We start from the raw sequence: 12745 nt of genomic DNA, 5'->3' as shown, positions 1-12745 counted from the left end.
TGATCCAGAGTCTCTTTAAGTCAATGGAGAGAAGCAAGGTGATGATGAGAGTCATGCCCACCCTCCCCCTTCCCCCGTCTCGGGGGGGGAGCTTTCGTAGTCTCGAGATTCTGGGTTTACCTTGCGTCTTGGTAGTCTGACCTCACCAATCTGTTGCTTGGTCCTCAAGTCTGGGAAAGTATTTAACAAGCAGTCTCGCGGCACCCAAGAAAGTGGCGTTCTTGGATGATGGCGAGTAAAGAGATTCGGGATGTTGTTTGTCATAGGGGTTTCACTTTGAAATCTGGACTGCATTGGAATATCTGGGTTCGGGACTCTGCTTCAAGAAAGACATGTAAGTCGTAGTCTAAGAGTCTGACTCTGAATCTGCAAATATCAAACAAGGATGACAACTGTAGTTTTGGTGTTTGGTGTTGTCGAGTTACACAAGGCCGTCTTCACTCCAGTGGACGGTCATGCAAGGGCCTTAGCTGCACCCCTTTGATGAAAGCCGGTTCTTGAGACTCCAACGAGCCCTTCTTTGGCGAACGGTGTTGTCAATAGAATAACGCATAAGTTCTAGTATCAGTCGGCGTAGTTGGCCATGATGAATGAAGCTCTCAGATATCTTGCTACGTCTCATCGGTTCCGGCCGCGGAGTCTTATGTGCCCGCGTCTGAAGTGATATTTCGGAAAATATTGGACATCTAACATGTAAGCTTTTCAATCATGTTTGGATCGCTTAACTTCTACTTCCCTATGTACTTGCATGGTGAGAGATGAGCTGAAGCAGCTATAGCTTTGCTGTGGCATTTTCTAGAGGCCTTGTCAAGTAAACCTTTGTGTGTAAGGATTTGCATGCCAAGAGGAAGATGCATAACAAGACTTCAGGCTCCTCAAAATATTTCACTCCAGCTTTTTGGCGATTGCCAGAGAGTATTTACGTTGATGCTCTAAAGATATCACATAGACTTGGGTATTCAGTGACGAATTGCCTACAACAGTTGTATACGAGGGGCATTGCTTATCTATGAATTGGTAATTGGGCCAATTGAATTTTTTTATTTTTAAAAAAATTCTCTTAATTAGGAGATGTTATCTCAAACATAGTTTAGGAGGAACTCGTGCGATTGACACAAGTAACTCAAAGATGAGCAGTTCTCAGATGTTGCTTCACTTGCACGGAAGGGCAGAGGAAGCCCACTTTTTGGGATCGACGTGTTTGAGTGTGGCCTGTGCGCCCAGCACTTGGAGGGGTGAGCTTCAGCCACGGTGGCTTGACTTTGCGACGACATCATCAGCTTTCCAGACACATGTCCAACAATCCCCGGTTCTACAAAACCCGACCGAAATCGAACTCCCCCCCGAAAGTATCGTGAGCCCAAGTGAAGGAACCCCAGATAAATACATTATGGCTCGATTATCATCGGCGTCACCATTTACCGCCGGCGGCGCAACCCCCGAGAAGGGCGCGGCCGAGCTCAACCAACTCCTGCGACGACTTGACCATGCGATCCTGCATGCCGATCAGAGCCGCGAGCGCAGGTTACGGGCTAGCGAATTTGAGCGAGCGAGATTGAACTCGGTATGGGATCTCCTGAAGAAAGGCCAATACAGCGCGGTGCTTTTATGCTCACCAGGAATCTTTCACAGAACCTCGAATATGCCCGCAGTCTTCTTACCAGAGTTGAGCAGGAGGCGCTGCACGTCAAGCTGCTCTCCCGGCGGCAGGATATGCAGGTCGATCTCAACCGTAAACGCGAACTTCTCGAGAGACTGGTGGACAGGATGCATGATCTCGAACAGGTGCGCTCTTTTTGATGGCCTGCAGACCGAGTGAGGGTGCGACGAGTTCCATGTTGTCGCTGCTGACACCTGCGCAACAGTTACACGAGGATGAGGATGACAACAGTTCAGATGGAGAGGACGTCCTGGCCGATATCATTCCTACACCGAGCGAGAGCATGGACTCGCGGTCAACAGATATACCCACAGATAACACCCCCGAAGACGACGACGATGAACCAGAAATACCGGAACTGCCTCCACCAGTAACGGCTGTCCCCAGAGAACCGTCAGAGGCGCCAACGGCACCAGCACGATCAGCAACAGAACCATCACCTGCGCCGCAGACACACACAACCCCCGAGGCGGGCACGACAACAACGCAGACCCTCCGCTCCCGCGGCCCAGCCCGCCCAGACTCGCCCTCAGCGACAACGACAGCCACAGCCCGCGCAGCCCTCTTCGCCTCCCGCCGCTCCAACACCACGAAGTCCTCGGCCTCCGGGCCCGCGTCGTCGACGGCGACGGCCGAGGCGATCCTGGACCACCAGCGCGCGGAGCAGGACGCGCTCTCCGAGTCGATCCTCAAGATGGCCAGCGCGCTCAAGGCCAGCTCGCAGAAGTTCTCGAGCACACTCGAGCAGGACAAGGGCGTGGTGTCGCGCGCGGCGGACGGGATGGATAAGACGGAGAGGTCGATGGACGCCGCGAGCCGGCGGATGGGCACGCTGCGGAAGATGACGGAGGGGAAAGGATGGTGGGGGAGGATGATTTTGTATGCTTGGGTGTACGGGCTCATGGTCGCCTTGATCCTCTTGGTGTTTGTGATGCCCAAGCTGAGGTTTTGAGGCATAAGGTGCGGTAGGTGTGAAAAGGCCTAGCACTTGTTTTTGCGAAGAATCAGAACGTTTTTGGCAACATGTATACAGGGGCGTTGGGATAACAAAGGGGGCTCCATCTCTGAATCGGTTACGAGGGGGCATGGCATAAGCGGCACTACCAAATGGAAAGATGATTCTTCTTCTTCTTCTTCTTTTTCTTCTTTTTCTCTTTTGATTCAACGATTTTGCTCATTCTAACCCATCATGTCTGCTGATATATATTAGACTGCCCCCATGCACTGGAACTCCTTCACAAACCAATCCAAGCCACATGCATCGCAAAAGCCAGCACACCGAGCCCCCGGACGATGCCGCTCTGTCCATTGCCCACCGATGCCGACTGTTCCAGGGCCATCGCAGGCGAAGGCGAGGGATCAGGGATCCCGAACGTTGACGTCTTGATCGGTCTGCTCGTCGGAGACGCCGAGGGTGTGGCGGTCGTTGGGGTAGCGCAGGGTTTCGCAGACGCGATCTGGGGCCTGGACGTAGCCGAAGGCGAAGACGCCGACGATGTTGATGATGACGGTGGTAGCGGGTCCGTGATGAAGGTCGGCCACGTATTCGACGCGAGCGTCTGGATGGATCTTGTCTTGAAGTCGGCGCCGAAGCAGGCTAGGCCCGTTCTCTGGCTTTCGCCTGAGCCGCGGAGGAGGGTGCCGCAGACGGGGCTTTCTGTGTTGCTTGAAGAGGGGAGGTTGTGTTAATGTGTAGAGATGGGACTGCATCGAAAGAGGAAAGGGGATGGTTTATTGGACGAAGATGAAGGAGAGGGGGTTTGAAGTGGTGAAATGGGGCCAGTTGGACATACCAGCAGAGCGTCCTCTCCCCATTCTGCGTCTTGCCGCTGCAGATTGGTTCGGCGGGGCCTAGACAGGTCGAGTAGAGGCTTCCGCAGAGCCACCTGCCCGTGTTGTGGCATGCGATTCTGGAGGTTCCTGTGCCGGCTGTGCAGGTGACTAATGCGAGTTCTGAGAACAGGTTGATAGGCTTTGCGTCAGTACTGGTTCCTTCTCTTAATCTCCTAATATGAACCCATCCCATGCCACCTCCTCTCCTCTCCCAGGAGAGAAGGCAGAATCTGGGGGAGAAAAGTCCAAGCAGGTAATTTCAAGATCATGATGGAGGAAACTGACCTCCCCCTGTTCTAAAGAACCCGCACGTCTCCTTTCCCATGCCCTCTGAGATGACTTGTCTCGTGGCCCGGACTCCAGATCGTTGTTGGTCCAGCGGGCCGCTGTTTGTCAATCTGTCGAGCGGGGGAGTTGCGCTCTCTGTCGGCATGACGATGGCGAGGGCGATGGGGTCCGCTGTCGTTAGACACAGAAGGGTGCTGGCGAAAGCGAGCAGAAGTGAGTGGCCTCTCATATCGAAGAACGAAAGGGGAGCAAGCAATGGAGAGGCTAAGAGACGTACGTGCCTTCAGGAACGGGCGGGCCATTGCGAAGAAGAGATGCGCAGAAGGGCATTTTGACTTTGGTCATATAAGTCAGTAGGTTCTTGGCATCTATGTTAGGACCGACTTGGGGTTTTTTGAGGTTCAAAGATGGCTAAAACTGGAATAGAAATGGTCGAAGTAGGAGCAAACATGTACGACGAAAGACACAAGCGAAGTGGGTTGCCCTTGCTTGTATTCAAACTGTGACCCAAAACGAAAGGGAATCGCGTCTCTTTGTTCACCTCATCGCTTCTTCTGCCCTTGTTCCACGTAAACACTTGGTTGAGGGTCTCAAGGGCGAAATGTATCTACTATGTTGCATGGTTCCGAGCCTCATGAATGGCTATCGAGGCCTTGAGCTACATTCACGGGCTCTTGAATTAGCAATAATCAGAATCAGGCGAGTACACGAGGTGTGCTCCAGCTGTCGGAAGTCATCATGCTACCGGTCTCAAAGAGCTTGCAATTAGTTCTTGACTCACTCAGCATGGCTAGACCTTGCACATCTGGGAGATATCTATAAGAACTTTCTCCATGGGATGTTTATAGCATTACATGCGTACAGCTGAACCCGACATCAATACCGGTGAGATGCGATGTAACATTTGGTAGACAATCGTTATTAAGTTCTGAACAGTGGCATATCTGCTCGCAGGACGAACACTCATATCAAAAGAAAAAAAATGATAACTCATTTCCATCAGACCCCTTGGTCCGCCAGGGCCTTTCGCGTAGAACCAGATGCTAGAGAAACATTGAAGATCGCCACATCGTCGAGCAGTTCAACTCAGCCCAACTCAGCCGGCTTCATCGCGCTTCCTATCGAATCGTTCGCCGGCGCCTGAAAAACGTCCCGATGCTGAGCAGACGAGGACGCGGGCGACGTGGGTGACATGGGCTGATAGTTCCACTGCTCTCCCTCTTTCTGGTTTATCGGAGACACACACGGCTGGTCGCCGGCGAGCTCGTGGCTGGGAGACGGCGAGACGTGACCACCGCCTCTCGACTCTCCCCGGACCGACGAAGCTCTTCTTCTTCTCACAACGAGCCATGTGGCGACGCAGCCGGCGATGGCGAGGATGGTCACGCTGCCGAGGACACCGCCGACAATGGCACCCGTCTGATTACCGCTGGATGGAGCAGCGCCACCGCCACCGCCGTTGGAAGGTTCCGGCGTCGGTGCGCTTGTCGAGGAGGCTGTCGAAAGCGTCGGGCTTGATGGCACGGATGGTGTTGACGTGTCGTCTGAGACTGTCGAGGAGGAGCCTGGCACGGACGTGATTCGCGTATCTGCTGAAGAAGAAGAAGAAGACGTGGTGGTGGCAGGAGCTGGAGGAAGCAAATTGGTCGATGCGGTATACAGGTAGACGAGGGGATCCCATGGCAAGCCTTTCTCGCGACATCCCCAGAGTGTTTTGTCTTGGTTGCCCTCTTTCCGGCGGAACTCCTGGCACTCCCCGTTGAAGCTGTTCGTTGACGTACTATGGATTTTCCAGACACCGTCAGTGTCGTCTTCCCCCGCCAGAGAAGAAGGGGTGAGGCAACATTTCAAGTTTCCTTGGGGAACGCGGGGACGTACCAGCACATTGTATCCCTTCCGCGAGTCTGAGATGGAAATGGAATGCACATGGAGTGACCGTGAGGCAAACAAGCGGTTGCTAGGGCCGCTCCACAGGCTAAATAATCATTCTGAATGGTGCAGCGGATGTCTTCATCGCAAGTGCGTGATCGTATCACTGAGGCAGCCGAGAGAGATGTTCATCAGCATACCGCAAATACCGGGATCCTCGAGTGGTGATTTTGTCTACCGGCTTCGAGATTGGTGTTTTGACGTGGAGATCAAAGAAAAGAAAATACTAACCCAGACCTGTCTCTTTAGAGAGTGTGAATAAGCCGCAGGTGTTTAGGCCTAGGGTCACTGCCGTGGTAGGGGCCCTCTGCTCAGATCTCTTTGCGATGGTATTTGAATCTATGAATACCGGCGTCAGCTGCGGCCGTGGCCATCGGTTTGCCCTTGGTAACGCGGGAATGCTGTCGTTGACTCCTAGCTGTGTCGACAGTTCTAGTAGATGAGGACGCCAGAACCCAAAGGTTTCCGCCGTCGGTATGCTGGCCGCAACGACGAGAAGCAGAACCGAGAGGGTCTGCATCGTCGGAAGTCTAACCAACAGAAATTTTAACCGAGTTAACGAGAAGGTGGTTTTGTTGAAGGCGACGTGATGATGTGGCAAGTGGGAAGAAATGAAGATGTGACGAGAAAGATGGGAAGTCGAGGCGGAGGCTGGCGAAAAGGGGTTGCCCTTGGTTTTATTCGCAGCTTTGGCCATGCGTCTTTGTTCCTCTCCCAGAGAGAACAGCGACCATGTGAGGCGGAACAGTTTGATGGAAGGGCTGTTTGTGGTATGTTCGATCGAGAGTTTGATCCGAGCTGTGCTAATTTCTCTTCTCTAAGAGGGAGGGTAGCACAAACACCTTCTCGTGGTGTTTGCCTTTATGTTTCTTCCTCATCTGCTGGAGCGCAAACATCCTCTCGACCAGTCACTCGGTCCTCACTTGATTTTGACACTACAAGGTCCGTTTGGTGCTGTGCGTTTTGAAAAGTTTGTGAAACCAGATCTTGAACCGCCTCCGCCTCCCCCTTCCCCCTTGCCAGTGAGAAATTTGATCGATCCCTTCCACTTACTTGAACTTTGGAGGTATTGCAAGCCGCCGAGTCTCTAAGTAGTGTAGTATTTATACGTGAATGCGACCTTATTTTGCGTTTCTTGGCGAAGCGATGGAATAAGTCTAACGCTGTATAACGTCCCGCGCCACATCATTCATCATTGTTGTTCCTCACAGCCATCCATTTTGTCAACACTCAGGAACTGACTGTGTCCGAACTCTCATGGGAGTAGACCAGGGCATTACCTCTTGCTACTTTCATGATGTTGACCATGGTGATTTCAGGTGTCCTGTCTCATCCTGTGTCCCACCCTTTGACCCGATTTCCTTAATAACTCATCCCAGAATACCGCTTCCTCATGAAAACCCATAACCCCGAGAGATGAAAAGATCTATTGAATTTGAATCGAAGGAAGGGAGATCCACGGAGCTACTCGCAGAGATCACAAGAAGACTCCTCAACTACAGGCTCAGACTTGGTTCGGTCGACAGGACTGGGATTCTTGGTGACGACAATCTGGTAAGTGTTGGCGCTGCCTTGACCGAAGATGATAGCCAGGTAAGCCAGGAAGAACTCGAATGTCTAAAAAGGTAGACTGGATGTCAGCACGTCATCCACCTTGAGACAAAAACATAGAGGACGGAGAGAAAGAGAGCTGTGCAAGGAAACTCACCCGGTAGATCTTGGGGCCATACATGGCCATCAGAGCCTCTCGATTTCGCACAAAGTTACCGTACCACTTCCGAACCGTCTCAGAGTAGTGGCGACCAACGTTTTTCACACTATTGGCTCTGAAGCCGGCGGTCTCGAGCTGGTTGATCAAGGATGCGAGCGAGGCATAAGGGACGGCGTCAGGGTAGACGTACTTGGCCATCAGGAGTCTCCATACGAGATCCTCCTACTGCCAGGGCTCATTACCGCCCGCGACCTCGAGGAAGAAGATGCCACCGTCGGCGAGCAGGCCGTGAATGTGCTTGAAAAAGTTTGAGTACTCGCCGGGGCCGTTGTGCAGAGCCATGAAGTTGTCGGGGCCTTTGTGCTCGGCTAGATACGTGCAGACGATTTTCTTGTAGCTGCCTTTGATGGGAGCGATGTTGGTGTACTCGGCGACGTGGTTGAGACCAGTGAATGGGACGTGAGGGAAGATACGACGGGCGTAGTTGGCGAACGCTTCCCACCCGTAGCCGATGCTGAGGACTCTGTCGTACGGATTGAGGTGGTTCTTTTCGCAGATGACGCCGAGTCTATTGTTCTCGAGTTCCTCGAGGAACTCTTGCTTGTTGGTGTCGCGGACGAGACCTGAAGTGTACACCATCCGGGGTCCCAGGAAGCCGCGGAGTATGCCTAGATCGAGTCTCTCGTGGGCTGGGTGGATATCTCCGTTCATCTTAACGTCTCCATCGAGGTGCATCTGGCAGAAGGTAGCCATCGGGATCTTTCTCTTGCCGCGGTACTTGACATTTGCTGGATGCTTGAAGGTCATGTAGTATTCGACAGAACGACCAGGGAGGACGGTCTTGCTGGTGCGAGGGCTGATGGCGGAGACAATGAGCCGGATTCCAGCGGTGACGGGGACTGCTATAAAAGCGGCCAGAACGAGGTCGATGACGATTCCTCCTCTGGTGCCGAAGGAGAGGTAGAGCACCTGAAGTACGATGACGTACCCCAGGGCCAAGCTTTGACTGAGGGAAGGCATCTTGGCTGTGGTGCGTTGGCTGGGAAGCAGGAAGTTCGAGAGATAGGAGAAGTGAGAAGCTATTTATAACAAATACCTCTCATCATTGCTTAAGCGCTCGCACGTATTCGTAGCATTATATAAGGCCATAAGTGGATCGTGACTGGTACTAGAGCGGAGATTGGGAATTCTTAACATCAAATAAAGTAGAACCAAAAGACAGCCCTTGTTCAGTCCTCAACCTTGACAAGGGAGGCTTTTCAGGATTCACTGTGGCAAGGATCTACTCGACATCGACGATACCCGGCTTTCAAGTGAAATCAAACGATACGCTCGCGTTCTTAAATATGCTGGCAAGGGTCAATGTTGCCCAACGTGGCACATGTCTTCCACACGATACGAGACCGTCACCAAAGAGGAAGCCGAAATGAACATGATCCTCTAGAATCAAGAAATAGAGTTCCTCAAGTGATCTCGACTGAAAGACCTAGTTCCATGGGGTCTCATCTCGATCTTAAGTTATAAAGCACCTCGTAGGTTCTCAAACGTAGTTGAAAGTCGGCTTTGGATAGATATTCCGTCGAAACGACAAACCTCCTTTGCGGGCTTTCAAGCATACCGTGCAACGCCAATCTGTATAAGGATGAAGGGCATTAGTTTGCCAGACTGTAAGCAAGAAGAAAGAAAAGCCAGCCGACTTGGTTAACAGGATGATGTGAAAGCATATGGCTTTGGAAAATTAGAAGTGTATCTAGCTCGGCGTAGTTTGTCCACGCAAGACACCGCCTTGGGTTCCTCCTTTTCTCTGACGCTCTTATACACACTTCACAATCCATCCTTCCCGGAACTAAGCGCAGTAGCTTTCAAGAGTGCCAAAAGCAGCATAATCATACAACAAAAGTCTCTTTATTGCATTTTGAAAATGGCTATGAGTCACCCAATTCCTTCTTCCACCGAAAATTTGTTTGGGTCGGCTCTCCAGGCAAACTTTGGTTGAGAAAGTACGTGTTGGGGGAAATTGGATGGATGTTGGAGGATTAAAGATGGTGTGGAGATGCAACCGCATGCGGGGAGCCGACAGAGGGGGAGCACGGACACTGCAAGGGAGCTTACCCCAACTTTGGGGGCTATTCATTCATTTAGCGACTCCAAAAGGTACAAAGAGGCAGTCTTGAGGAGTTGGGAATAGCTTCATTTGATATCCTGAACAACAAAAATCCCAAAAAGTTCTAGCCACAGTAGGTCAATCATCTCTCTATAGACCATCAATCAAAATAGCGCAATCCGCAAATCTGCACTAGATCTTGTTCCGCCAAACCATTTTACCCTATAACTCAGGAGGTATATCCAAGAACCACATGCTTACACAGCTTCAACCCTGCAGATACAAACGTCCCTCCCAGGGCCTCAAGACCGTCTTGCCGCTCTCGGAAGCAACTCTTTCCTTGACATCGTCGTAGTTTCCGACCCGGATCTTGGCGCCCTCGCTGGGGACCTCGACCGCCTGCTCCTCACCCGTGAAGTTCAACACCACGACGGCGCTCCGGCCCCCGCGCGACTTCTTATACACAAACGTCTCCTTGTTCTCCACATCAAACAGCTCAAACGCGCCGTGCGTCAGAAGCTCGCCCTCCTCCTTGCGCAACTTCAGCATCTCGCGCCAAAAGTTCAGCACCGAGCCCGGTTCCTTTTCCTGCTTGGCGACGTTGATGGACCGATACTCGTCGTGGACGCGCATCCACGCGCCGTTCTTGTTGTCCGTGAAGCCGGCGTACGGCTTGTCGTCCCACTGCATCGGGATGCGCGCGTTGTCGCGGCCGAGCAGGTTGATGCCGTCCATGACGTATTTCAGCATGTCACTGCCCTCGCCAAATTCCTTCTTGATGTCGTCGTAGTAGTTGAGCGCCTCAATGTCCTTGTAGTCCTCGATGCCCCAGCTGCGCGAGACGTTGGTCATGCCGATCTCCTGGCCCTGGTAGACGAATAGCGTGCCCGTCTGCGAGCACATCATGAGCGCCAGCATCTTGGCCGACGTCTCGCGCCACTCGGGCGAGTCACTGCCCCAGCGCGAGACGGACCTGCCCTGGTCGTGGTTCTCGCAAAAGGCCGTCGTCCAGCCGTCGGTACCCTCGATGAACTGCTGCCACTTCGCCACGATGCGCTTCAGCTCGGGCAAGGTCCACTTCTGGGCCTGGTACTTGTATCCGACGCCCTGACCGAGGTCGACAATGTCGAACTGGAAGACCATGTCGAGCTGGCGGTCGGCGGCGCTGATGAACTTGAGGACGTGTTTCGGGTCCGGGGTGTGGGGGAGCTCGCCGACGGTGACGGTGTCGTAGTGGTTGAGGACTTTTGCGTTCATCTCGCGCAGGAACTCGTGTATCCGCGGGCCGTTGCAGTAAATCATGTAGGCGGGCTGCTCGTAGGCGTTCTTGTTCATGATGGGGGCGTCGCGGAAGTCGACGCCCTTGCTGTACATGTTGACCGTGTCGATGCGGAAGCCGTCGACGCCCTTGTCGAGCCAGAAGCGCATGGCGTTCTCGTAGATGGCCTCGCGCGTCTCCTCGTTCTCCCAGTTGAGATCGGGCTGCTCCTTGGCGAAGAGGTGCAGGTAATACTCGCCCGTGGGCTCGTCCCACTCCCATGTGCTACCGCTGAAGTGGCTTCGCCAGTTGGTGGGAGGCAGACGGGTGCCGTCCTCGGCGTAACGAGGAGGTTTCCAGATGTACCAGTTCCGCTTGGGGTTCGTTTTTGAGGATCTCGACTCCTGAAAACACTTGTGCTGGTCCGAGGTGTGGTTGACGACGAGGTCAAGGATGAGCTTCATACCGCGCTTGTGGCATTCCTCAATGAGGACCTCCATGTCGCGGACGGTGCCGTAGGGGCGGTGGACGTCCTGGTAATCGGAAATGTCGTAGCCCATATCGACCTGAGGGCTGGCGTACATGGGCGAGACCCATACGATGTCAGTGCCCAGGTCCTTGAGGTAATCAACCTTGTCAATCATGCCCTGGACGTCGCCGAGGCCATCTCCGTTGCCGTCCTTGAAGCTGGCGGGGTAGATCTGGTAGATGACAGCATCCTTCCACCAGGCTCTGCTGGCGTTGTTCAGAGTGATCGAACCCATACCGAAAACCAGTCTGACAGGGCTGTTGAAAGTCAGTCTACCTAGAGAGGTTGCAATTGGGTGTGAAAGAAGGAGAGAAGGGGGGGGGGGGGGGAGAAGAAAGAAGGAAGTGGGACAGTAGATATGCTCAGTACAGAGTAGAGGAGCGCAGGGCAGACAGAGCAACACACCAGAACTAGCTTGCAAGCTCAAAAAGAGGATTGCGCGCCTGGAAGCTCCTCGCTCTGACTTATATACATACCTACATCCTCTCAACCCGGGCCACAGTCGACCTAAGCCCGGGGGCGCAACTGTCTTTCCCCGCCCCCTCTCTCGCTCTCTCTTTGGTCTCGCTCTGTCTCTCAAGTTGGATCCAAGTCAGACAAAACAAGGTGGTCGAAAGACACTGGCAATAACCGAGGCGGGACACGAAACGTCGTGCGTGTGTGGGCCACGGTGCGGAAGATCGTCCCTCTCGATGACAGGCCGGTGCATGCAAGCGCCGCATGCGGGTGGTGGCCCTTGGTCCTCCTTGGAGTCAGTCCCGAGTTTACTTGCTGCCCGCGCGGGGTGGACGGCCACCTAATCGTGCTAATTAACTGCGTTTGCTAAGGTGCGCGTTCGACGGCTCAATGGTGTGTGGGTGGTGGTCCGCGGAGAGTAATGGTGGTGGTGGTGGTGCGCGCTGGGCGGACCAATGACTTGGCCTGAAAGGAGCTCAATTCTCGCTGTAAAGTCTGGGAGAAATACCATTGGCTCCCCCCGCGCCGTGCGGATTGTTCTTGGAACCATGGTCCATGTGTGTGCCCCGCGGCGAAGTATCCGTTAGTTCTTGGGGTTTTCGAGGTGTGGTATGGTGTGGTGTGGTGCTGCGTGTGCCGTGTGTATGCGTGTGTGTGTGTGTCTGCAAATAATACAGGCGAAGAGAAAGAGCGAACTCCACGCCCCATCCCAGGGGCGCGGGTTGGGTTAGCGGGTAAGATAGGCGGACGGGAAAACTCTCGCTAGAATTGTAGATCGGGGCGCTGCCGACCCCTTCTTTATTTGGAGAGTTATTGGAGTATTGGAGAGTCTTGGACCTTCTTTTTTGTGATGGATGTTCATGTGCCATGTGCCTCTTGTGAGTTTTCTGTCCGACTAAGCTTACCATCCGGTTTACAAACCTATTACAACTTATCCGTCCAACGAAAGCCAACCATCCAACCCAACCCAGACAAGC

The 12745-nt window shown here is 53.3% G+C and overlaps 6 protein-coding genes across 6 annotated transcripts; 1 reads left to right on the top strand and 5 right to left on the bottom strand.

The window, feature by feature from the left end:
- Positions 1–1390: 1390 nt before the first annotated feature.
- CTAM01_05662 (synaptobrevin) lies at positions 1391–2612 on the top strand (the record flags this gene model as incomplete). Its single annotated transcript, XM_060521692.1, has 3 exons — positions 1391–1564; positions 1633–1785; positions 1866–2612. 3 exons carry the CDS (start codon positions 1391–1393, stop codon positions 2610–2612), a joined length of 1074 nt encoding a protein of 357 aa, XP_060383906.1.
- Positions 2613–2895: 283 nt separating this feature from the next.
- On the bottom strand, positions 2896–4010 carry CTAM01_05661 (uncharacterized protein; the record flags this gene model as incomplete). The annotated part of the gene is made up of 3 exons (XM_060521691.1): positions 2896–3325; positions 3454–3613; positions 3779–4010. 3 exons carry the CDS (start codon positions 4008–4010, stop codon positions 2896–2898), a joined length of 822 nt encoding a protein of 273 aa, XP_060383905.1.
- Positions 4011–4867: 857 nt separating this feature from the next.
- CTAM01_05660 (uncharacterized protein) lies at positions 4868–7018 on the bottom strand (the record flags this gene model as incomplete). The annotated part of the gene is made up of 5 exons (XM_060521690.1): positions 4868–5561; positions 5660–5816; positions 5942–6240; positions 6764–6797; positions 6991–7018. 5 exons carry the CDS (start codon positions 7016–7018, stop codon positions 4868–4870), a joined length of 1212 nt encoding a protein of 403 aa, XP_060383904.1.
- A 156-nt stretch (positions 7019–7174) lies between these two features.
- Positions 7175–7619, bottom strand: CTAM01_05659 (cyclopropane-fatty-acyl-phospholipid synthase; the record flags this gene model as incomplete). Its single annotated transcript, XM_060521689.1, has 2 exons — positions 7175–7327; positions 7419–7619. 2 exons carry the CDS (start codon positions 7617–7619, stop codon positions 7175–7177), a joined length of 354 nt encoding a protein of 117 aa, XP_060383903.1.
- Positions 7620–7643: 24 nt separating this feature from the next.
- CTAM01_05658 (cyclopropane-fatty-acyl-phospholipid synthase) lies at positions 7644–8441 on the bottom strand (the record flags this gene model as incomplete). Its single annotated transcript, XM_060521688.1, has 1 exon — positions 7644–8441. The coding sequence occupies one exon, from the start codon at positions 8439–8441 to the stop codon at positions 7644–7646; it is 798 nt and encodes a 265-aa protein (XP_060383902.1).
- A 1351-nt stretch (positions 8442–9792) lies between these two features.
- CTAM01_05657 (alpha amylase) lies at positions 9793–11547 on the bottom strand (the record flags this gene model as incomplete). The annotated part of the gene is made up of 1 exon (XM_060521687.1): positions 9793–11547. One exon carries the CDS (start codon positions 11545–11547, stop codon positions 9793–9795), a length of 1755 nt encoding a protein of 584 aa, XP_060383901.1.
- Between the last annotated feature and the right edge of the window lie 1198 nt (positions 11548–12745).

The sequence above is a fragment of the Colletotrichum tamarilloi genome (genome assembly GCF_030869305.1).
Source record: "Colletotrichum tamarilloi strain Tom-12 chromosome Unknown Scaffold_14.1, whole genome shotgun sequence".
NCBI lineage: Eukaryota > Fungi > Ascomycota > Sordariomycetes > Glomerellales > Glomerellaceae > Colletotrichum > Colletotrichum tamarilloi.
This window is presented reverse-complemented; position numbering and strand designations above follow the sequence as displayed.